Raw genomic sequence first — 24708 nt, 5'->3', positions numbered from 1 at the left:
AGGAATTTAAAAAATCTACCTGAGGGGCTTCCCTGCTGGCACAGTGGTTAAGAATCCGCCTGCCAATGCAGGAGACACGGGTTCGAGCCCTGGTCTGGGAAGATCCCACATGCCACGGAGCAACTAAGCCTGTGCGCCACAACTACAGAGCCTGCGCTCTAGAGGTCGTGAGTCACAACTACTGAGACCAAGTGCTGCAACTACTGAAGCCCGCATGCCTAGAGTCCGTGCTCCGCAACAAGAGAAGCCATTACAATGAGCCCGCGCACCGCAACGAAGAGTAGCCCCCACTCACTGCAACTAGAGAAAGCCTGTGCGCAGCAACGAAGACCCAACACAGAAAAAAAAAAAAAAAAAAAAAAAAAATCTACCTGAAGCTACGTTTAGCAAAATATTTTTGTCATTCGGCTTCCTCTAAATTTTGCTGCATAAAAAGCCTCAACATCTCAGTGGCTCTCAACAGTCTTTATACGTCCCTCATGTTACATAGGTATCATATTCATGTGGCCAGACCTTAGTCACGTGGCCACATCTAAGTACAGGGGAGGCTGGGAAATGGAATCTAGCTGTGTGCATAACAATAAGAGGAAATTTGTTCTCTGATTAGTTAGCAGTCGTAGCCATATTGAGTAAATGATTCAATCATACAGTAGCTCTTTATTTTGATCTTTCAGGGACAACAGGACAGTGCTTGCATGATTGCAGAGTTCTGGGTGCTTTTTAGGAAAGCACTTTTCACCTCATGTCTTGTTCCCATTGCATCTTGAATTATCCTATCATTTTACTTCTGAGAGAGCTTATTGGAATAAAGGAAAATGTGTGTCGTTTCAACAAATACCTGTTTGATAATGATGGCTTCTAAAACTGAGAAAAGTCAGTAAGGAGCCTTAATAATAATAAATGTGGCTGTTATTAAGTCAGATATTTAAAACTTGTCAGGTCCCCTGTCTTTTGTCAGAGGAAAGAGGCTATTTTGAAGCCTTCTAGCCCTTGATTTAGTTTCAGGATAATGGACTCCTCTTCACTTGTGACATTGGTATTCTCCTGTTGCCTTTAAAAAGAAAAGTACCTGAAATTTGTGGCTGGATATGGCATTTCTTATCCAGAGTAGCGGGTTTTTAGATAGAAATGCTATAGATTTTAGCATGAGACTCTATTTCTTAATAAAATTTAGGAAGGAATGGGCGATGTTTGTGTTGCGTATTTTTTTAGTGAGCAATCCACTAGATCTACTTTATTAACTAATTATAGTTGAAAAGCAAGCTTGGCTGCCCTATGTGTGTGACTTGGCGGTAGCGTATTCTGAGCATGTTCGGTCGGCCTCAGCTTGCTGCTGATTGAAGTTCTCGGCCAAATATTGATTTTAAATAGGTGCCTACTGTTGCCCAGCAACTCTCATTCCCTTCAGGAGAAGTGTTTCCTATGAGCCTCTAGTTGCTGAGAATAGCTGTGTAAGCACTGAGAAAGTTTTTCCAAATTAAAATTTGGTCCTCCAGTTCATTTATTCCTTTCAGAGCTCTGACAGTCGGGTGTGTTTATGCCCCCCTGCAGAGCCCTCTTTAAGCTCAGTCAACAACTTGGAAACATTCAGCTTGGGCGAAACCTCTTTATCTTCCAGTAATCTCTCCATAGAGACCACTGTGCTCTTAAATACACCATTAATACCCTTAGACGGGACGGCCTGCTGCCATTCTCTTATTACTGAGCAACTGCTCCAGACTCTTCATATTACTGTAATTCCAAACTCTAAGTAATTATCACATTGAAAAGGCCAGGCGAGTGTACACCTGTTGTGCCATAGCCGATTTTGTCCCCCGTCTAAACTTGCTTGCTTTGTGAGCTGCTAGGGAAGAAACAAACGGGACAAAAACAATCCCTGAAGAAACAAACACCCTTTGGCTACAAAATCTGTCTCTTATTTTCCAAGATAGATATTTCGCAAGTGCTAAGGCCATGTAAAATGACAAGCATTAGATTTTGCTTAAGCTTTCATCCTAAGGCAGATTAGCAGCTGTTGTCTAAAGCAAGCATCAGGCCTCACCTTGGAGTTTGTCCAGGAGGCAGAATCTCAGGCCCCATCCCGGATCTGTTAGGTCAGAATCTGTAGTTTATCTCGGTCCCAGGTGGTTTGTGAATGTAAAAGTTGGAGAGGCACTGGTTGGAAAACTTCAGCCTGAGGCTGCAATTACTGAAACCACTCATCAATGTGAGGAGGGATCATAACACTTGAACTCAAACTCTATTTATAAAATGAAAAATTTGTGTATTGTAGTTAACGATCTGAGCACATGGCGAATATCGAGCTATTCTGTTATTTCCTGCTGTGCTCATGAAACCTCTTCAGTCCGAGGACAGTAGTGGCAAGAACACGTCCCGAGTGGATAAGAGATGATCTCACTGAAAGAGACCTTTTTGCACAATTTTAGAATCCAGTCCCTGGCTCCCTGGAGATGGAGAATTCAGGCATTCTTGAGATTTCTCAACAGGTTCTGGCTCTCCCAGTTGAAGACTCAACCAAAAAGTGTTTGGAGGTAGTTATTAAGGGGAGGGAATGAAGCCTCTTGCTCTTTTTTTTTTTTTTTTAATATATCCTCTGTATCTTTATTAAATTTTTTAACATCTTTATTGGAGTATAGTTGCTTTACAATGTTGTGTTAGTTTCCGCTGTATAATGAAGTGTATCAGCTATATGTATACATATATCCCCATATCTCCTCCCTCTTGCGTCTCCCTCCCACCCTCCGTATCCCACCCCTCTATGTGGTCACAAAGCACCGAGCTGATCTCCCTGTGCTATGCGGCTGCTTTCCACTAGCTATCTGTTTTACGTTTGGTAGTGTATATATGTCCATGCCACTCTCTCACTTCGTCCCAGCTTACCCTTCCCCCTCCCCGTGTCCTCAAGTCCATTCTCTACATCTGTGTCTATATTCCTGTCCTGCCCCTAGGTTCATCAGAATGATTTTTTTTTTTTTTTACATTCCATGTATATGTGTTAGCAAACGGTATTTGTTTTTCTCTTTCTATCTTCACTCTGTATGACAGATTCTAGGTCCATCCACCTCATTACAAATGACTCAATTTCGTTTGCTTTTTATGGCTGAGTAATATTCCATTGTATATATATTCACATCTTCTTTATCTATTCATCTGTTGATGGACACCTAGGTTGCTTCCATGTCCTGGCTATTGTAATAGTGCTGCAGTGAATATTGTGGTACATGACTTTTTGAATTATGGTTTTCTCAGGGTATATGCCCACTAGTGGGATTGCTGGGTCATATGGTAGTTCTATTTTTAGTTTTTTAAGGAACCTCCATACTGTTCTCCATAGTGACTGTATCAATTTACATTCCCACCAACAGTGCAAGAGGGTTCCCCTTTCTCCACACCCTCTCCAGCAATTATTGTTTGTAGATTTTTTTGATGATGGCCATTCTGCCTGGTGTGAGATGATACCTCATTGTAGTTTTGATTTGCATTTCTCTAATGATTAGTGATGTTGAGCAGCCTTTCATGTGTTTGTTGGCAATCTGTATATCTTCTTTGGAGAAATGTCTATTTAAATCTTCTGCCCATTTTTGGATTGGGTTGTTTGTTTTTTTGATATTGAGCTGCTTGAGCTGTTTATATATTTTGGAGATTAATCCTTTGTCCGTTGCCTCATTTGCAAATATTTTCTCCCATTCTGAGGGTTGTCTTTTCATCTTGTTTATGGTTTCCTTTGCTGTGCAAAAGCTTTGAAGTTTCATTAGGTTCCATTTGTTTTTTTATTTCCATTTCTGTAGGTGGTGGGTCAAAAAGAGTCTTGCTGTGATTTATGTCAAAGACTGTCCTTCCTATGTTTTCCTCTAAGAGTTTTATAGTGTCTGTCCTTACATTTAGGTCTTTAATCCATTTTGAGTTTATTTTTGTGTATGGTGTTAGGGAGTGTTCTAATTTCATTCTTTTACATGTAGCTGTCCAATTTTCCCAGCACCACTTATTGAAGAGACTGTCTTTCTCCATTGTATATCCTTGCCTCCTTTGTCATAGATTAGTTGACCATAGGTGCATGGGATTATCTGGGCTTTCTATTCTGTTCCATTGATCTATATTTCTGTTTTTGTGCCAGTACCGTATTGTCTTGATTACTGTAGCTTTGTAGTATAGTCTGAAGTCAGGGAGTCTTGATTCCTCCAGCTCCGTTTTCTTCCCTCAAGACCGCTTTGGCTATTCTGGGTCTTTTGTGTCTTCATACAGATTTTAAGATTTTTTTGTTCTACTTCTGTAAAAAATGCCATTGGTAATTTGATAGGGATTGCATTGAATCTGTAGATTGCTTTGTGTAGTCTAGTCATTTTCACAATATTGATTCTTCCAATCCAAGAACATGGTACATCTCTCCATCTGTTTGTATCATCTTTCATTTCTTTCATTATCATGTATGTTTTCTGCATACAGGTCTTATGTCTCCCTAGGTAGGTTTTTTCCTAGGTATTTTATTCTTTTTGTTGCAGTGGTAAATGGGAGTGTTAATGTCTCTTTCAGATTTTTCATCATTAGTGTATAGGAATGCAAGAGATTTCTGTGCATTAATTTTGTATTCTAAAACTTTACCAAACTCATTGATTAGCTCTAGTAGTTTTCTGGCAGCATCTTTAGGATTCTCTATGTATAGTATCATGTCATCTGCAAACAGTGACTGTTTTACTTCTTCTTTTCCAATTTGTATTCTTTTTATTTCTTTTTCTTCTCTGATTGCTATGGCTAGGACTTCCAAAACTATGTTGAATAATAGTGGTGAGAGTGGACATCCTTGTCTTGTTCCTGGTCTTAGAGGAAATGCTTTCAGTTTTTCACCATTGAGTATGTTTGCTGTGGGTTTGTCATATATGGCCTTTATTATGTTGAGGTAGGTTCCCTCTATGCGCACTTTCTGGAGAGTTTTTATCATAAATGGGTATTGAATTTTGACAAAAGCTTTTTCTGCATCTATTGAGATGATCATATGGTTTTTCTTCTTCAGTTTATTAATATAGTGTATCACATTGATTGATTTGCATATATAGAAGAATCCTTGCATTCCTGGGATAAACCCCACTTGATCATGGTGTATGATCCTTTTAATGTGCTGATGGATTCTGTTTGCTAGTATTTTGTTGAGGATTTTTGCATCTATGTTCATCAGTGATACTGGTCTGTGGTTTTCTTTTTTTATGCCATCTTTGTCTGGTTTTGGTGTCAGAGTGATGGTGGCCTCATAGAATGAGTTTGGGAGTGTTCCTCCCTCTGTATATTTTGGAAGTTTGAGAAGGATAGGTGTTAGCTCTTCTCTAAATGTTTGATAGAATTTGCCTGTGAAGCCATCTGGTCCTGGGCTTTTGTTTGTTGGAAGATTTTTAATCACAGTTTCAGTTTCAGTGCTTGTGATTGGTCCATTTATACTTTGTTTCTTCCTGGTTCAGTCTCTGAAGGTTGTGCTTTTCTAAGAATTTGTCCATTTCTTCCAGGTTGTCCATTATATTGGCATAGAGTTGCTTGTAGTAATCTCTCATGATTCTTTGTATGTTTGCAGTGTTAGTTGTTACTTCTCCTTTTTTCATTTCTGATTCTGTTGATTTGAGTTTTCTCCCTTTTTTTCTTGATGAGCCTGGCTAATGGTTTATCAATTTTGTTTATCTTCTCAAAGAACCAGCTTTTAGTTTTATTGATCTTTGCTATTGTTTCCTTCATTTATTTTTCATTTATTTCTGCTCTGACCTTTATGATTTCTTTCCTTCTGCTTACTTTGGGGTTTTTTTTCTATCTCTAATTGCTTTAGGTGTAAGGTTAGGTTGTTTGAGATTTTTCTTAAGCCTCTTGCTCTTTAATATCTCCAAGAACATTTCTTAAAGGAAAGAAAAAAAAGCCTCTGGCCTGTTTATTGGACAGGAGCTCAATTTCAGTTATTTTGAGAGGGCAGAAACACACTCCACCCATAACATTCAAAGCTCCTGCCAAGTGAGAATTTCTTTGCAAGTCAATAGGTCAAGTAATAGAGTTGGTTGGAACTCATTTATCACTTAAAGATTTGCATTTAGGTCTGAATAATTTGAATATATTACTAGTTTGTGCATTTTTCTGGAGAAGGGGGTTCCAAGGGGTAAAGTTTTTTCTTAGAACACAGTGCCACAATAGACTTTTTCCCCCTTGGGTTAGAAAATAAAGGGAGAAAGTAATGGCATTCTCATAGGGAGTATTTCCTACAATTCTAACATAGAATTTCCAATCTGAGGGCTGACATACTTTCAAAAGAAAGTCAGGATTATGCAGTGTAGGAATTGAAGCCTCCTCCTGAGCCAGGGATGTCGTCCTGAACTGCCTTCTTTATCTCATCCATTGCATACACCACAAAGGAACATACAGACCAACCACCCCCACCTCCTGTTCACTCACTTCTAGCCTCTCGTCCTTCCCCTGGCCTCTGCTCCCCCTTACCTGTCTTCTACCATTGCTGTGACTAAAATTTCTATGCAGGATCACCGGGACACTGAGTCCAGTGGCTTGTTTATAAATCTCTGTAGCATGTGGTCCTGTCCACTTTCTCTCCTCCCACTATTCCTGTGGTATTGGTCACTGAAGTTTTTGTCCATGTTTTTTGCCTCTTGAGAGCACTTGAGCCAGACTGCCCGAGTTTGAATCCTAGCTTCACCACTTGCTAGTTATGTGTCTGGGGCAAGTAATTTATCTTTTGGGTGCTTCAGTTTTCTCATCTGTAAAATGGGGGTAGTGAAAAAACCTACCCCACAGGGTTGGTGTAACGTGCATAGGAGAATGTCTGGTACATAGTAAGGGTTCCTTAGGGGTGAGTTATCATTATTGTCATTGTCTTCATCACCATCACCACCACCACCACCACCATCATCATCACCACCACCACCACCACCATCACCACCACAACCACCACCACCATCATCACCATCACCACCACCACCACCACCATCACCATCACTACCACCACCACCACCGCCACCACCCTCGTCACCATCACTACAACCATCACCACCGCCACCATCATCACCACCACCACCACCACCATCACCACCACAACCACCACCACCATCATCACCATCACCACCACCACCACCACCATCACCATCACTACCACCACCACCACCGCCACCACCCTCGTCACCATCACTACAACCATCACCACCGCCACCATCATCACCACCACCACCATCACCATCACAACCACCACCACCATCACCATCACCACCACCACCATCACCACCATCATCACCATCACCATCACCGTCATCATCACCATCACCACCGCCACCACAACCACCATCATCACCATCACCACCACCACCACCACCACCACCATCACCATCACCACCACCACTACCACCACCACCATCACCATCACCACCACCATCATCACCATCGTCACCACCACCACCATTACCATAATCACCATCAGCACCATCATCATCATCATCATCAAAGGGCAGTTCTTGCTCTTTGCAGGCTTCTTGGCCTGCTTCTTACTTGCAGGTGTTCACTGCCTTTTTTCTTTCTTCCTTTCATAGGACCTGTCTTCTCTTTGGGCTCTTCCTTGACAGTCTTGGGGTTTCCCACATTGATATCTTTAGTCCTAACCTTTTCCTGAGCCCCAGAGTTTAATTTCTAACCACTGGCTGGCTATTTACATTCAGAATTTTCTGAGCATTTTAAACCCAACCTGCCCAAATGGAATCCACTTTCTGGTCCTTCAAAGTCTCCTCTCTCCCTCCTTCCACCACTCCTCTTCCCTCCTTTCATCTTCATTGATGCCATCACAGACTTCCACAGCTCCTGCTGGGGAATCACAGGTAGAGCTTGGTCTTTATTTCCCCCATACCCCAGTCATCCAGTTGGGCTTCAGGGTCTGTTGAAGATTCCCTCCGTGGTATCTTGGAATATGTCTTTGCCTTTCTCTTTCCACTATTGCTTCCCGGAGCACACTCTTTGTATTAGTTTGCTCTGGCTGCCATTGGGTGGCTTAAACAACAGAAGTTTATTTTCTTACAGTTCTAGAGGCTGGAAGTCCAAAATCAAGGTGCCAACAGGGTTGGTTTCTGGTGAGGACTCTCTCCTGGGCTTGTGGACAGCCACCTTCTCAAAGGCCTCACAGGGCCTTTCCTCTGTGCATGTGCTTCTCTGGTGTCTTGTCTTTTCTTATAAGGACAACATTCCTATTGGATTAGGGCCCCACCCTATGACCTTATTTAACCTTAATTACCTCCTTAAAGCCCTGTATCCAAAATACAGTCACATTGGGGATTAGGGCTTCAACATATGAATTTTGTGGGGGACACAGTTCAGTCCATAATAGCCTTGGTGCTGCTGATGGTTTCACTGATCTCCTATCTCCCCTCTGTGATCCATGTTCATATAGAGGCAGGAACGATCTTTCTAAAACAATGGTCCCCAACCTTTTTGGCACTAGGGCCTGGTTTCATAGAACACAGTTTTTCCACGGACAGGGTTGGGGGCAGGGAGGGTTCAGGAGGTAATGCTGGTGATGGGGGAGATGGTTCAGGAGGAAATGCGAGCAATGGGGAGCGGCTATAAATGCAGGTGAAGCTTCGCTCACTTGCCCGCCGCTCACCTCCTGCTGTGCGGCCCAGTTCCTAACAGGCCACAGACCGGTACTAGTCCATGGCCCGGCGGTTGGGGACCCGTGTTCTAAAACAGAGCTCTGACCACCTCCCTCCCATTTCTAATAGCTTGACACAGCTCCCCCTTGCTTAGATGCAGTGTGAGGATTCCTGCTATGGGACTTTTGGGCTCTGTCCTTCAGTTCTTTACCCTTACTAATCTGGAGACTGGAGATAACTTTACCAACCCCATGTTGCCATAAGGATGACATAAATGCTGACAAGTAATTGTTGTTTTGTTGTTATGAAAATCACGTTCGTGCTCCATAGTCTGCTGTTCAAGGTCCTCCATCACTTTGTTACTCCGTGTGGTCCCCTGCCAGCAGCCTCCCCTCGTCTGGTGCTTGTTAGTGATGCAGATGCTGCACTGTAATTAGATCATCAGGTGATTGGTATGTGAGGTTCTGGTTCCTCACCTGCTTCTTAACTGCAGTCCAGCTTTCTCCTGGTGCAGAAAGGAGACAGGCCTTGGAGACAGACAACGTGGTTTCAAATCCCAGCTCCTGGAATTTGGTTTCAAATCCCAGCTTTACGCGGGCGTGGATGTTTACAGACCCTGTCTCTGCTTTGTTTCCATCTGAAAAATGGGGCCAGTCATAGCGCTTACCTCACAGGGGTTTTTCGAGGATTAATTGAGACATTGTGTAAATGATGGAGCCTCTACCCTTGTGATTTTAAATTGGATTTCATATTTGAAACTAAGTACCTTTTTGTGTGCTTGGTTCATGGTACTTTTTTTTAAATTGAGGTATTGTTAATTTACAATGTTGTGTGGTTTCAGGTGTACAGCAGAGTGATTTAGTTATACATGTATATATATTCTTTTTCAGATTCTTCTTCATTTTAGGTTATTATAAGATATTAAGTATAGTTCCCTGTGCTATACAGTAGGTCCTTGTTGTTTACCTATTTTATATATAGTAGTGTGTATATGTTAATCCCAGACTCCTCATTTATCTCCCCTGACCATCTCCTTTGATAACCATAAGTTTGTTTTCTATGTTGTTTTGTTTTGGTTTTGAGTCAAGGTTTCCTTATGTGGCACTTGAGGGGAAACGGCGGTGGTGTTTCTTAACCCCTCGGCCTCTGTACTGTCTCATGCTGATCATGGAACAGGGTCCTGCTGGTTTTCCTCAGGCAGGATGTGACCAGCAAAGATATGATGGTGAGACTCCTTTTCCCGTGGAGGGTCAATCAGCTGCTTCTTCAGGGGAAGGTGGAGAGAATCCTTTCAGGTCTCAGCAGTGGCCAGGAACCAGAAGGGGTCTGTATGTCTATCCCTTTGTGACACTTCACCCCATTATGGCTGGGAGAGAGAGCCTGTTCCTTGCCGCTCCAGCTGCTTCAAGCCTACTTAACCCCATAAAGAGGAGTTCTTCTCAGTCAGTTTTAAAAAAAACCTTTTCAAACTTACAGAAAGTTTGCAAGAATAAGAATACTAATGGGCTTCCCTGGTGGCGCAGTGGTTGAGAGTCCGCCTGCCGATGCAGGGGACACGGGTTCGCGCCCCGGTCCGGGAAGATCCCACATGCCACGGAGCGGCTGGGCCCGTGAGCCATGGCCCTGAGCCTGCGCGTCCGGAGCCTGTGCTCCGCAACGGGAGAGGCCACAACAGTGAGAGGCCCGCGTACCGCAAAAAAAAAAAAAAAAAAAAAGAATACTAAGACAACAGCTCCATACTCTACCCAGATCATTCACCCACTGCTCACATTGTACCCCATCTGCTCTATCATTCTCACAGGCATAGTATTTTATTTTCTGAACCATTAGAGAGAAAGTTGCATACATCATAGCACTTTGCCCCCAAATCCTTCCATTTGTACTTTCTAGGGAGAGAGATATTCTCTTAGATAACCACAGTACAGTTGTAACTGCAGTAAATTCAATATTGATACAATACTTCTATCTCATCTGCCATTGTATTCCAGTTTTTTTAAACTGACCTAGTAATGTCCTTTATAGAATTTCTTTTTTCTCTTTGGTTCAGGACCCAGTCTAGGATTAGATATCATTTCTAGTTGTTATGTCTTTTTAGTCTCCTTCAATGTGGATCATTTTCACAGCTTTTTATGACATCAACATTTTTGAACAATGCAGCCTCTACCTCTTTAAAAAAAAAAAGAACCTTTCTCATTTTGGATTTGTCTGATGTTTCCTCATAATCAGATCCAGGTTCTGCATTCTTAGCGTGAGTACCTCGTAAGTATTCAGGGTATCACATTTGAAGATTCATGTCCACCTGCCTCTCGAGTGATAGCAATGTTGATCATCCAGTAAAGGTAGTGTTCAGTTTCTCCCCCGTGTTGTTACTGTTGTTTTCCATTCCAACACCTAATTAATCTGTGGGGAGGCCCCAAAAGGCCACGTATATATCCCACTTATAAAACTTTCTTCCTGATTCTTGCCTGAGTCTCCATGGTGACGGTGGATGGAGTGTTTTTCTCTAAGAGGCTTCCTTCTTCCTCTTTATTGATCTCCTTATTATTTGTATGGCATGTTAGTCTGGGTTCTTCAGAGAAATAGACCAATAGGATATCTATATCTATATATCTGCATCTATGTCTATAAATAAGAGATTTATTGTAAAGAATTGCCTCACAATTATGAAGCAGAGGAGTCCCAAGTAGTCACAGCTGGAAACCCAGGAAGGTTGATGATATACAGTAATTCCCCCTTATCTGTGGTTTCACTTTCTGTGCTTTCAGTTACCTGCAATTCTAAAACATTAAATGAAAAATTCCAGAAATAAACAGTTCATAAGTTTTAAATTGTTCACCGGTCTGAGTAGTGTGGTAAAAACTCGTGCTGTCTCACTCCTCCCCGCCTTTGACGTGAATCAGCCTTTTGTTCAGTGTATCCTGCCCGCTAGTCACTTGGTAGCCAGCTCAGTTATCAGATTGACTGTCACGGTATCACAGAGCTTGTGTTCAAGTAACCCTTGTTTTACTTAATAAAGGCCCCAAAGCACAAAGAGTAGTGATGCTGGCAATTTGGGTATGCCAGAGAGAAGCCTTTAAGTGCTTCCTTTAAGTGAAAAGATGAAAGTTCTCAACTAATTAAGGGAAGAAAAATATTGTATGCTGAGGATGACAAGATAGACGGTAAGAATGAATCTTCTATTTGTGAAATTGTGAAGAAGGAAAAAGAAATTCGTGCTAGTTTTGCGGTTGCATCTCAGACTGCGAAAGTTAACAGCCACAGTGCATGATAAATCCTTAGTTAAGGTGGAAAAGGCATTAAATTTGTATAATAAGGTATTTTGAGAAAGAGAGACCACGTTCACATAACTTTTATTAGTATATTTTTGTAATCATTCTATTATTAATTATTGTTAATCTCTTCCTGTGCCTAATTTATAAATTAAACTTTATCATAGGTATGTATGTATAGGAAAATTTCTCATGGTTTCTGCCCCCATTGGGGGTCTTGAAACATATTCTTTACTAATAAGGGGGTTACTCCTCTACTTCTAGTTTAAGTCTGAAGGCCTGAAAATTGGGAAAGATGACGGTGTAAATTTCATTACAAGTCCAAGTCCAGACACAGAAGACTGATATCTCAGCTCGAAGACAGTCAGGCAGAGAGAGTGACTCTTCTGTTCAGGCCTTCAACAGATTGCATGCAGCACATCCACTTTGGGGAGGGCAGTCTGCTTTACTCAGTTTACCGATTAAAGTGTTAATCTTGTCCACAAACACCTTCACGGACGCAACTACAATAATGTTTAATCAAATATCTGGGTACCTCGTGATCCAGTCAAATTGACACATGCAGTTAACCATCGGATATGGACTCTTGGACTCCTATTTTTAATGGTTTATAATCCACTGCTATCCTTAATTATGTTGGTGATCAAATTGTCCTGTATTTGGCCAGCTGGCTGCTGTGTCATTATGACACGTTCACAGGATCTGATATCTGTGGCCTGGCACTCCTGTTGGGCAATTGCATCGTCTGTCTGTGTGCCCTGTAAGCTCCCTCCAAGTAAATTTTTGTGTGTTATATAGCTTTTCTGTAGACTATCTCTTGAACTCTTTCAAAATTAGGGAGCACCTGCCTAGACATATTTGAATGATGTGTTAACGGGCAGGTAGAAACTTAATATTGTTTGTAGTCATTAGTACTTAATTCCGTTTCCATTTGCACTAACAGGAGTCATCCAGTGGGTTATTGCTCTGTGGTGTATACTTTACTGGCTGGAATATTAACTTCTGAGCTGCCCATGGGTGCCCTCTGCTGGCACTGCAGTGCACACACACTTTTCTGGGATTTCTCCTCTGCCCACTTTCTCTTTTGGTTGAATGGTCTCTCCAATTATCACGCAATTATGGATCATGCAGTGCAGACAGTTTTGGAACCTGCTTTGTTTACTGGTATCAAGAATATCTTTCCCTGTAAATATGTACATTTCTACATCATCGTGTTCATGTTTGCATAGTTTTCTATTACGTGAATGTTCTATTTAGCATTTAAATAATCCACTTCTAGGAAGCATTTGTATTCTTTATTTTTTCTATTTTATATAGCACTAAAGTGGACATTCCTTGTATACAGACCATTCATATGTGACTTATTAAGTTGAACTTGATAAGTGGATAGGAATTTGACAGGTAAAAATATAGGGAAAAGAGACTAGTTCGAGAAAATTGCATAGGCCAAGTTTAGGATGTATTCAAGCAATAGGAAAATCAGGTTTGGCTGAAACGTGGTGGGGTAATAGTGCGAGATGGTTGGAAAGTAGGTATTGTAGGATTCTTTCTATTGAACTGATAGACTCCAACTCCAACCGTAAGTGAAGCAGAATCGAAATTTCTCTGTTTAATAACTGGGAACCCCAGGGCAGCTGGATCTAGGGACTCAGATGCTCTTGCTCTGTCCCTTTGCTGTCACCGATTGTCCCTCTGTCCCTTCCCAGTTTCTGCACTGGTTCTCTTGCCTGTTGGCATGGGGACAGAAAGAGCTCTCAACTCCCCCAGCTGGACATATGGGAAGAGTCACTTTCTCCCATTACTCATTGAGTAAACATCAGGGAAGGTCTGTAGTTGGTGCTTTTGGGGATCAGATGTCTACCCTTAGACTAGTCCCTGTGAGCACGGGAATGGGGTGTCTGCATGGGCCAGATCTGAAGCGCTAGCCCACACCTGTGCCCAGGGGCAGAGGCCGGAACCACAGAAGACTCTCCCCCAGGAACTCTGTGGAGAAGGTGAAGCGGAATTCTTCAAGGAAAAGAGGGTGCTAAAGAGACAAACAGGAGATGTCTGCCACACTGTGGGGCGCTGGTCCGTCCTGGAACGCTTCAGGTAGGTCCGCGGTCGGTGCGGTCAGTGCAGTCAGTGACGAACGAAAAGAGGGAAAGGATGAAAAAGGCATATTATGTGTACACGTTGGATGAAGAGCTCTTGCTGGTGCTTCAGTATAGAGGTGGAAAACGTGGAGGTGATTCCTCTTGCCTGGACTGTGGCAGTAGACTATGAGTCCCCCCTCTTTTTTTTTTTAATAATTAATTAATTAATTTTTGGCTGCATTGGGTCTCCGTTGCTGTGCACGGGCTTCTCATTGTGGTGGCCTCTCCTGCCACGGAGCACAGGCTCTAGGCGCACGCGCTCCAGCAGTTGTGGCACACGGGCCCAGCTGCTCCACGGCGTGTGGGATCCTCCCGGTGAGTCCCCCCTCTTTTAGCCTCTTTCTGTCTACAGTGCATCCTATACACTGTTTCCAGAGTCATCTTTATAAAACATTTTATCCTGTTTCCCCCTGGCTCAAACACCTTCTGTGGCTTTTTTTGCACGTTATATTAAGTATAAAAATTTGTCACTCAAGGTCTTTAATGGTCTGTCCCTAAGCTACACTTCCATTTTTTATATCTTACAGCTCCCTTCTACTTAGTTTCTGAATCTTGAGCCTACTGAATTTTTTTGCCATTCCATTAACATATCCCATGCTTTTCCCACACCTGGTTCGCTGTTCTTATTTTCCTCTCGTGCTAGAATGTATTGACTGCGACCAGAACTACAGCTGGTTCAAAGAGACAGATTTTACATAACGGTCCTAAGATTATACCTAAGCAAGTAGAGTAAAAATTTGAGACATCATTTAAATTCTGAATGCTCATGTTTATAAATAAGGCATGCAGTGTCTGCATAAGCTGTTATTTCCTTTCTTCACTCCACGTGGATTAGAGCAAGGTCAGCAGTCCAGAATGCAGCCCCTGCCCTGGAGGGAAGGCTGTCCGGGCCCAGAGGGACTGGCAGGTGGACACATCACATCCTGTGTGCTGCTGGCGGAAGGGAGAGCTGGAGAAGGCAGGGCTTCCGAGAAGAGATGGCGTTTCTGCCTGAGTCTTGAAAGACAAATGAGCTTAGCAGGCAGAAAAAAGGCAGCATTTCAGGCAGAGGGTGTAGCATGGAGGTCCACACCAAAGATCAAAGACATGGGGATTTTGAGGGTTCTGAGGAGCTTGGAGGTGGCTGCGGCTTGCTCTGTTACCTGTGTCGGTGCTAATATCTTTTATCTTAGTTCCGGCTGCTGTAATAAGTTACCACAGAATTGGGAGGCTTATAACAACAGACATTTGTTTCTCACAGTTCTGGAGGCTGGGAAGTTCAAGGTTGGTTGATTTGATCCTGGTGAGAGCCCTTTTCCTGTTGGCAGATGGCTCTCGTCTTGCGTCCTCGTGTGGTGGAGAGAGAGCTCGAGTTAGCTCTCCTTCTTTTTTTGGGAAGACACTAATCCCATCAGGGGCCCAATCCTCTTGGCCTCATCTAAACCTAATCATCTCCTAATACCATCATATTGGGGGTTAGGGATTCAACATATGCATTGTGAAGAGACACAAACAATCAGCCTGTAACACTTTCTAACACTTGTGGCTCAAGGAGGAAGCATGAGAATGGAGAAATGTTTTTTTCCATCAGTGATTTGGTGACCACGTGTAGAGTGTTGAAAGGGTCAGGGGCCCCATTAACCACATCTAATCCAAGAACGTAACTGTGATGCCTGCCCTATCTCGGTAAGAGATACTATGGATTTCAAGAAACCAGCCAACTCATTTTTTCCAATAATAAGAAACCATTTATTCTATTTCTAAATATAGAATAAACAGCATTTATAGTTGCCCAAATTTTGGTATCTCTTAGGAGAAAAACACAGGTTGATTTTTTGTTGTTGTTACAACTAAACTTTTTAAAAACTTAGACTTGCCAAAAATAGAGTACAACATGAGACTAACAGAAAAAAAAATAGAAGATAACTCTTAAGATGAATATAGACTGTCTTGGTGCATATATATTTTATACACTAGCCACAGATTGTTTTTTTTCATGCTTAAAATATTTTGTTTCATATTTGCTTCCAATCCAGGGACAGTATATTGAGTTCCCGTTTTATCAGGTGGATTTGAAAAGGTAGAACACGGCCTTTTTTTTTGTTATGCAGTAACAGACCATCTCCCGCCTACGGGAGGGATTGCTTTTATTTTCACCTTTTTAATATGAGCTGAGCCACGTGGGTGAAAGCAGCAGGAACCGTAAATGCTGTCACTCTGGCAAAGGCCAGGGTTAGCTCAGAAAGGGTCTGTGAAGAGGCTGGGAAGTGGATCTGGTGACTTAGAAGTTTTGTTTTATAAGCCAACCAGGACGGTTGCTGTGCAGGTTGTGTTCGCACCCAGGCTATTGCCACCCCTGCAGGCCTGACCTTGGTTAACAAGGAAGGGGCAGGGGGATCTGGGCGCTTCACCTGCAGGGCTTTTCTTCTCTTGAAAGGGAAACACCATCTTTGCAGAAAAGGGAAGGGAAGGGAAGGGAAGGAAAAGAAAAGAGAGGAAGACAAGTCAGACTGACATTTTTGTTACACTAAAGCCAGACGTTGCTTTAGATAAAGTCATCTTGGAAATGGAGCTTTATTTCTCTACCAAGCCACACACAGAAAGCCGGTCGCTTAACCAGGAAGCTTGGCTCTCAGGACTCCACTCTAATCCAGGGTGGAAAAAAAGTAGCCCCCAGATGGCATTTGTGGGAGATTACTGGCTGGTAATCCTTCCTTGTCCTAGAAGATTAAGTCTGCCCTGGTGTAGTTGTGGTCAGCTGGGTGAGTGATTTAAAAAAATAATAAATTGTGGTTTCTTGTCCATCTGCCAGCGTCTGACATTTGCTTGAACTGTTTGTACATCGGGGCCATGTTGCGGCACCAGGTCCTCCTTTGTTTATTGAAGAAAACTCCAGCAAGCTTGGTTTCCTGTCCAGGTTGTTGGTTGTTGGCTGAAATGAACAGCAGGTGGTGACTAGAGCCTTGCCTCAGGTTGCTGGGGAGAAGTCATTTATTAAACAGCCCTCGTCCCAAGGGCGTGACGGCTGCACCTGGGCCAGGAAGCCAAGCTCTCAGAAACCTGGGCTTGATTTTTTTCACGAGGTTGCCCAGTGCAGTGATCCGAGGGAATACAGGCAGAGCAGCGCTCAACCGAGGAAGAGCAGGCGGTGATAGAACTATGCGTTCTGCAGTCATCTGGAATGGACAGTAGAGAGATGGATTTTTACGAGGACTACCAGTCCCCGTTTGATTTTAACACAGGAGTGAACAGAAACTATCTCTACCTGTCTCCTAGTGGAAATACATCCCCACCAGGATCACCTACTCTTCAGAAGTTTGGTAACTACTAGTTTTCGAAAATTAAGTTTGCTGTAATGAAACCTGTACACAACCTGGGATTTGCCGGGCCTTAAAATTCTTAGTGTAAAAAGGTACCGGGATATTGCTCTGTTGCCACTGGTTCGTGAAGCTGCTACAGATTCCAAGCAGAGAGCTAGATGGCTCATTAAATATTTAGAATATATGTTATATATTTAAATATATATAAATAAATGGGAACTTAGATTTTATTTTATTTATTTTTTAATCTTGTATTGGAGTGTAGTTGATTTACAGTGTTGTGTTAGTTTCAGGTGTACCACAGAGGGATTCAGTTATACATATACATATATCTATTCTTTTGCGGATTCTTTTCCCATACAGGATATTACAGAATATTGAGTAGATTTTAAAGATAGAACTATTTGTATGGGCATTAGAGGTCTTCTGATCACTTAGAGTTCATTGAGCTGATAAATAACAAAAATGGGGGAATCCGAATGCTTCTGGTCACCTATGTAATTTATGAAGATCCCCCCTCCTCCCCATCTTGTCTTTGCGAAAATGAGGCTTAAGCATCTGAAACACTGACTAAATTCAAGGTTCTGCTAAGGGAGGGCCTGGATTTTGTTCTGGAATACTGTGAGCAACATGCAGAGATATCCAGGTGAGAGATTTTAAGAGAAAAACTCAAAGCTGCTAGACCTTTGGAAGCAGTCATTGCTTCCCAGGTGCTGCTCTAAGATTGCTCTGCAGGCCCGGAGCCACCATCAAGGAAGGGGTCAGTTTATCGGTACTGGCAGCACAGAGCTGGAAGCAGCCTCGGCCACGTCCAGGCCAATCCCCTCACTTTACAGCTAACACTTGGAGACGGTTAAACGACCTCTGTGACTTGCCAGAGAGGTAAGCAGATTTTCCTAGAAGTTAATGTTTCCCTTACTAACGAAGAGTAGGTCACATTTCTCTCTTCTTAAGCTTAAAAAGTGGGTAAATTAGGAAAAAGATGGTAAAGGCCACAACACGAAACCTAGTTGTAAGTATTTTAGGGAGCACGCTAAAGCAGCATGCCTCTCGCCATTGGTCACAATCCGTGGCCACCTGTGGGGGTGTAGTTTGGATTTCCAGGAATGGAAAATTGTTGACAGTAACAGGGTAGAGCTGATCTCCAGCAGTTGGGGACTGGCAGGCAGCAGCTGGGTGCCTGCCCCCAAAGGATGACCTCCTCCATCCTCACCTCTCAGTCCTATGTGTAGGAAATGCTTCAAGAGCAACACACAGTAGGAAGTTAGAGCTCAATGACAGAGTGAAGCCTAAGTGACATTGGCCGTGGGAGCTGGGACTGTAGTGACCTGACCTCAGGTAGATCTTGGTGATCAGTGTGCAAGGCTTCGAGATTCCCAGGAGGATTCTGCCGCTCGTTTGAGGTACCGCTCAGTCTTTTTATGTCTCTGTTCCACCTCCTTTTACTTTTCCCAGCTGTAGTAATTGCTGCCTTTGGATGTTTTCTGTTAAAACAGAAGCGGTGGGTAGGGTTGAGTGTGTCTCTAGGCAAATTTTGAACAATTACCTCCCCAATTCCTACTAGCAATCTGTAAGAGTCTGGGCTCGTGGGATTCGACACAGAATGATTAAAAAAAAAAAAAAAAGCAGTGAACAACAAAAACTGAAAACAAACTCGTGTACCCACCAGTGCTCATGAGATTTATTAGTTTGTGATAATTAAAAAAAAAGGAACAGTGGAGAGAGCAGTGAAACAAACAGAAACCCCCATAAGCAGTCACCTAGTAAGAACATGGTGATTCTAAAATAAGCAAATCAAAGTGGGGATCTCCAGTCTCTGTGCCCAGGACTACTCGGGGCGCAAGAAGCTTGCAAATCTGTTTGAACATCAAATGTGAGGCGTAGATGGAATGAGTACTGTCTTCTGTATGTGTGCAGCCTTTGTATTTCTAGATAGGAGTGCTTAGGATGGATTCCTACATTATAAATCCATTTAAAAGCTCACGTGGCTATTGACCACTACGCATTTTCCTAATCAGCAGACAAGTAGTACAAAAAAAGGACTGATGTTAAAAGCAATCATAGGGCTTCCCTGGTGGCGCAGTGGTTGAGAGTCCGCCTGCCGATGCAGGGGACACAGGTTCATGCCCCGGTCCGGGAAGATCCCACATGCCGCGGAGCAGCTGGGCCCGTGAGCCATGGCCGCTGGGCCTGCGCGTCCGGAGCCTGTGCTCCACAACGGGAGAGGCCACAACAGTGAGAGGCCCGCGTACCGCAAAAAAAAAAAAAAAAAAGGAATCATACTCAGAAAGGCTGGGAACACTGATCTGAAAAACATATTCTTTGATATTTATCCAAAATGCCATCATGGGGCAAATGAGAAGGTAACAAGATTTAATCTGTGGGTAGAATGTTCCTCAGCAGCAATCTGAGTGAAGGACAGGATGAGGGCCAGTGCCTGGAACAAAAAGAGGTCTTTTATCAGGGACTTTAAAACTCTCTTGGTACAGCCAGCCCACGTTCAGAAATGCCATATACTTCTTGATCCACAACTCTCATAAATACAAATGTCAATAGCTGAAGCAGAATCCTGTGAAACAGAACTTATCCTTACTCTGATATCTTATTCCATTTCTTCTTTTAAAAATGCTCATTTGGTATTGCTAAATGGATTTCACAGTGCATCGTTTGAAAAACACCGATTTCAGATTCTGGAATACAAAGCTCCATTAGGGGTGTCAGTCTTTTGTTCACTGCTTTTCCCCCAGCACCTGGAACAGTGCTTGACAGCTGTGGCTCAACAAGTATTGTTGGTTGAATGAATGAGTGAATGAATGAATGAATGAAATGAAACTGGCAAAGAGTAAATCACACTGCAGTTCATTTTACAGATGTGAACATGGAGGCCAAGAGAGGTGTTAAGTCCCCGAATCACAAAGTTGAGCCTAAGTCGGGACTCATACTCACCCTCAGTTCTCAAACCAGTGTGTTTTTTTTTTTCCTTTGGTTTGTTTGTTTTTTGATCACAGGAAATCTTCACCTGTCTGGTAACGGATATCATACAACAGGTTAATCATTTAAGGCCTAACCTTTCCTTTGGTCAAGGGTCTTAAGTGGGGTAGTTTGTTGATTCCTCATGTGCTGCTTGGACCTGAACTTCCCACGTTGCCATGCGGTCAGCAGAGTGGCCTCACAGCTGGTTTCCTTGGCTGCATTTTTCTCTTCCATCCTGTGAACATCTACAAGGAAAACTTCCCAAATGTTATTTATGTAGACTCACTCTTTCTCTTAAGGATTTTCGAACGTACAGAAAGATGCAGCCCTAGTTTATAAAAAAAAAACCCTTTGGTTATTTCTAGTGGTTTCAGGAAATAGGAACCATTTAAAACTCTGACATTTTAGTTTCGTGCTGTCGTATTTGACACTCTAACAACACGGGAAAAACTCGAACTGAAATGTCCTTTTCATTCTCTTTTATACCCCTTCTTGATTTCTACTCTGTGCCATTCTCTCTTCTTTTTAGGGAAGGAGTCATCACTTCTTGAAAGTTTTTCAGGATTGTCAAGGTCTTAAATAGCAAATATATGGTTTACAAAATAAAAATCTGAGCAGAATTGAAGAGATGTAGAACCTTCTTATTCCTACAGAGGAGATTTGAGGATGGAGTGACTTCCTCGTTGGGGATCCCCAAATTCCTCCATGGCTGACCTTTCACCCCCTTTCATGGTGTGCCCCAGTTTTGCCAGTTTTACACTTGATTGGGGCTGTGGGAACAGATGGCTCTGAAATAATTGGCTAAAGATTTTTTTTCCTCTTTCTCTCTTTTTTTTTTTGTTTTTTTAAGATGAAAGAGATTCAAGGGTCAGTTTAAGAATATCTGGAGAGAGGTTAACTGGTTTTATCAATATGATTCTGGATACAAATTTTAAAGAGTCTCGGTATGGTGAAAACTGCATGCTGTGGGATTGGTTCTAACTCTTGGAACTCCAGCAAGTGTGTTGGGAAATAAAACCTTGAGATAAATTCTTTCCTCATTAACAAAGAATGTGTTCTTCATTATGTTTCTTACACACTTGTGTTAATTAGGACTTTAAAATTGTTTCTATATTAACCATAATTAGTTATTCATCTTTACAATATATTGCAGATCCCCCCCAAAAAAATCTGGAGAGGCACATGAAACATTTGAAAATACGAATATGTTCTCCCTTTGCTGTCTTTTCTTCCTCCTCCACTCTTCCTGGGAAGTGAAGTTCGGGGAGGGTGACCTTTTTTCTTGGGCAGGAAGTTGACTGCTGTGTCGGGCCCTGTTTTCAGAGTTGAGTCCCAGGAGCACGGTGGCCCGTCTGGCCAGAGAGCTCTCTTCCCCCTTTTGCGTCAGTGCTGTCTGCCTCCCCTCCCCGGCTTGCAGGAATTTCCTCTTTGATGACCCTGTCACTGCCCAGTTCATCTCCTGGGTTCCTGGGTCGCCCCCCTGGGTGGAGTGACTCGAGTTTCCTCAGCTTTCTTGTTGCTTGCTGTCTCCACGACAATTACTCTACTCATTTTTCTCTCCTAAGGTTTTACTGTTCTCACCATGAGCAAATATGGGAAAGTCACAGCCTTAAGGAGTATCAAGGTTTCACAGCCCGTGCTCCTGAATCTCTTTCTTCTGAAAATAATCAATGTCAAATAGCAGGTGTCAGAGGCTCCCTTGCCCGAAGTCAGTGGGGCACTTTTGCCCCCCTGTGGGCATTTGGCCACATCTGGAGGAGATTTCAAGACGGTTTGGTTGCTACCGCTGGGTGCAGGAGGAGATGCTGCAGACACTGAGTGGGTGGATGCCTGGGATGCCCCATGGTACGCTGCATAGGATACCCCCTGCCAAGAACTGTCCTGCTCTAAATGTCCACCATGTCACAGTTGGGAAGCCTCGTCTTCAGTGGGTCCTTTGCTTTTAGGGTCTCTTAAGGATAACCATTTTGGTGTGAGGACCTCCAAGTATTCCTCCCCCTCTTCTGGATTTTGTTACATCCGGAAACAAAGAATAAGGCACAGAAAGTTGGAGCCCCAAGCACAGACTTTTAAGGGGAAAAATTTTTATCTCGTGATCTTTGTGGATATGACCACTAAAGATATTTTGAACTATATGTTATATATATATATATATATATATAATTTTTTTTTTTTGGTGGTATCTCTAGGTTAAAAAAAGGGGCTGCATATTTTTTCTTGGATATGCTTAAAGAAAACAACCCCAGAGACTGAAGTTTCTTATTCTTCCTCTTGTCTTAAAGCCATCGTTGCCTCTTTGAAGACTGTGTAAGAGAGGTGTGTACAGTTTTACTTTCCAGAGAAGCTTCTAGGCCTTGATTATCCTCTTACAAATTCTCCCTTGGGTAGACAGTGTTAACATTCAGACTTCAATAGCCGATACCTTACACTTCTCTTGTGGCACCTTCTTCCCTCCTAACTGAATGTTCTTGGAGGTGGCTGATGTTATGTTCTTCCTGCTCTGAGACCATTAGCGCCCCACCTATTCAAGCACGGAGCGTTTGCCGTGTACACACCTTCTGTGTAACATGAAGGTAGGTGCCCTGCTCCAAATGGTAGCAATCAATTAGATTATGTATGACACAGAGTTGTATTGCTTCAGAAAAGTGACATTTTACGTCTGTTTTAAATAGGTAAACCTTTTTAGGTGAAAGCAGTGAAGTGAGAATGAAATACATAAAATAAAAAGAGGGGCAAGGTAGACCAGGATGGGAGACGGGGTTCCTATCTCTCCCTCTGACTCCACGGGGTGCCTTCCTACAATTCATTTATTCAGAGAGTATTGCTGAGTATCTCCTGTGTGCCAGACACGCTGCACCAGATACTGTGCGGGGCCGAAGCTACGTGTTCGGAGCGCAGTGCTAAGGTCAAATACTGCCCAGCTGGCTGTGTTCTAAGTACAGTAGGCAATATACGGAGGGGTATTGGGCCCAGAGCAGCCCGGGCCACCAGGTCTGGAGAATTTCTTCCAAGAGCAGGAGACTTTTCCTACTGGTTTATTGAAATGAATGGGACTTGGAAATAAGGAGAGGGTTTCAGGAAGAGAAAATAACATGTGCAAAGACAGAAAGGAGAGCATGATGTGGAAAGAGAGGGTGGAGGTGGTTGTACGACGTCGTGAATGTAATTAATACCGCTGACCGTCATGCTTAAAAATGGTTAAGATGGCAAATGGTATGTTATATATTTTAGCATAATAAAAAAATCAGAGGGGAAAAATAAGTAGGGGAGGCAGCTTATCTTAACTTACTTCTTAATACGTTCCTTAAAAAAAATAAACCCGTCAAATAACATGTTTGCAGAGGAACTGCAGTTTGGAAGATGCAGTGAGCGCACGGGGGTGGGTGTGGGCGTGAGGACAGTAGCAGGAGATGGGATAGGTGGGCTCCAGATTGTCAAGAGCAGTGAGCTTTACTAGCAGGTGGGCAGCCATACAAGGACGTATGGCAGACAAGGAGTGCCGTGGTCAGAGTCATGTTTTAGAAAGATCCCTCTGTTGGCAGGGCAGTGAATGGATTGGAGGGGACAGAGACCATCAAGGAGCTTTGGGGGCAAGAATCTAAGCAAAACATGGGAAGAGCCTTGACTAAGGCAGGGGTAGTGGGATTGGTGGTGGAGGGTGAAGTGGACTCCTTGGGAGAGGGAGATGGAGGTACATCTCAGAGAGGTAGGAAAAAACGCAGGGAGGACAGTGGGAGGTATCAGGACCGGAGACTTCAGAGTGAGGTTCAGTCTGCGCTACCTAGAGATGTCAGATGAGATCGTGACGGAGGACTGTCCTTAGCTGAAGGGGCGGAGGAGGGGCAGATGCTGACGGAGGGGTTGGAGAGTGATGGGAAGTGAGGAAGTGAGCCTTGCGACTCAAGCGTCGTGGAGGAGGAGAGAGGAAATCGCCAGGACGACTTGCAGGACCCAGGAAGGTGAAACAGCAAATCCTTACCGAACACTGAGTATGTGCCCACCCTTGATTTCGTGGTCCTTTAAAATATTCTTATAAAAAGAGAGCTAGGTGGAATTATTGCCTTTTTATTTATTTATTTGCGGTACGTGGTCCTCTCACTGTTGTGGCCTCTCCCGTTGCGTAGCACAGGCTCCGGACGCGCAGGCTCACAGGCCGTGGCTCGTGGGCCCGGCCGCTCTGAGACACGTGGGATCTTCCCGTACCAGGGCGCGAACTCGCGTCCACCTGCATCGGCAAGCGTACTCCCAACCACTGCGCCACCAGGGAAGACCCTGCCTTTTTATTTTTTAAACAGGTAACGGGGTTTGGGGCTCAGTTTCCTGGGGCTACCATAACAAAGTGCCCCAGACCGAGCAGCTTAAAACAACAGAAATTTATTATTTTTACGGTTTTGGAGGCTGGAAGTCCAAAATCAAGGTGTCAGCG

The 24708-nt window shown here is 43.2% G+C and overlaps 1 protein-coding gene across 4 annotated transcripts in view; it reads left to right on the top strand.

Annotated features, from left to right (window-relative positions):
• The window catches only part of LOC309974289 (tumor protein D52), a 119303-nt gene that overhangs the window by 59555 nt on the left and 35040 nt on the right, over window positions 1–24708 (top strand). The window contains exon 1 of one of the 4 annotated variants that reach the window (XM_082858869.1): window positions 17104–17309. The exons of 1 other annotated variant lie outside the window; for it this stretch is intronic. In XM_082858869.1, coding sequence (XP_082714995.1) covers window positions 17171–17309 — 139 coding nt within the window. In that variant the 5' untranslated portion in view covers window positions 17104–17170. Of the gene's footprint in view, window positions 1–17103; window positions 17310–24708 lie in introns of those variants that run through there. 2 more of the 4 variants (XM_082858870.1, XM_082858872.1) reach the window with 2 other exon arrangements.

The sequence above is a fragment of the Leucopleurus acutus genome (genome assembly GCF_964270905.1).
Source record: "Leucopleurus acutus genome assembly, chromosome: 17".
NCBI lineage: Eukaryota > Metazoa > Chordata > Mammalia > Artiodactyla > Delphinidae > Leucopleurus > Leucopleurus acutus.
The sequence above is the reverse complement of the archived record's forward strand: the minus strand, read 5'-3'. Positions and strand labels throughout refer to the sequence as shown.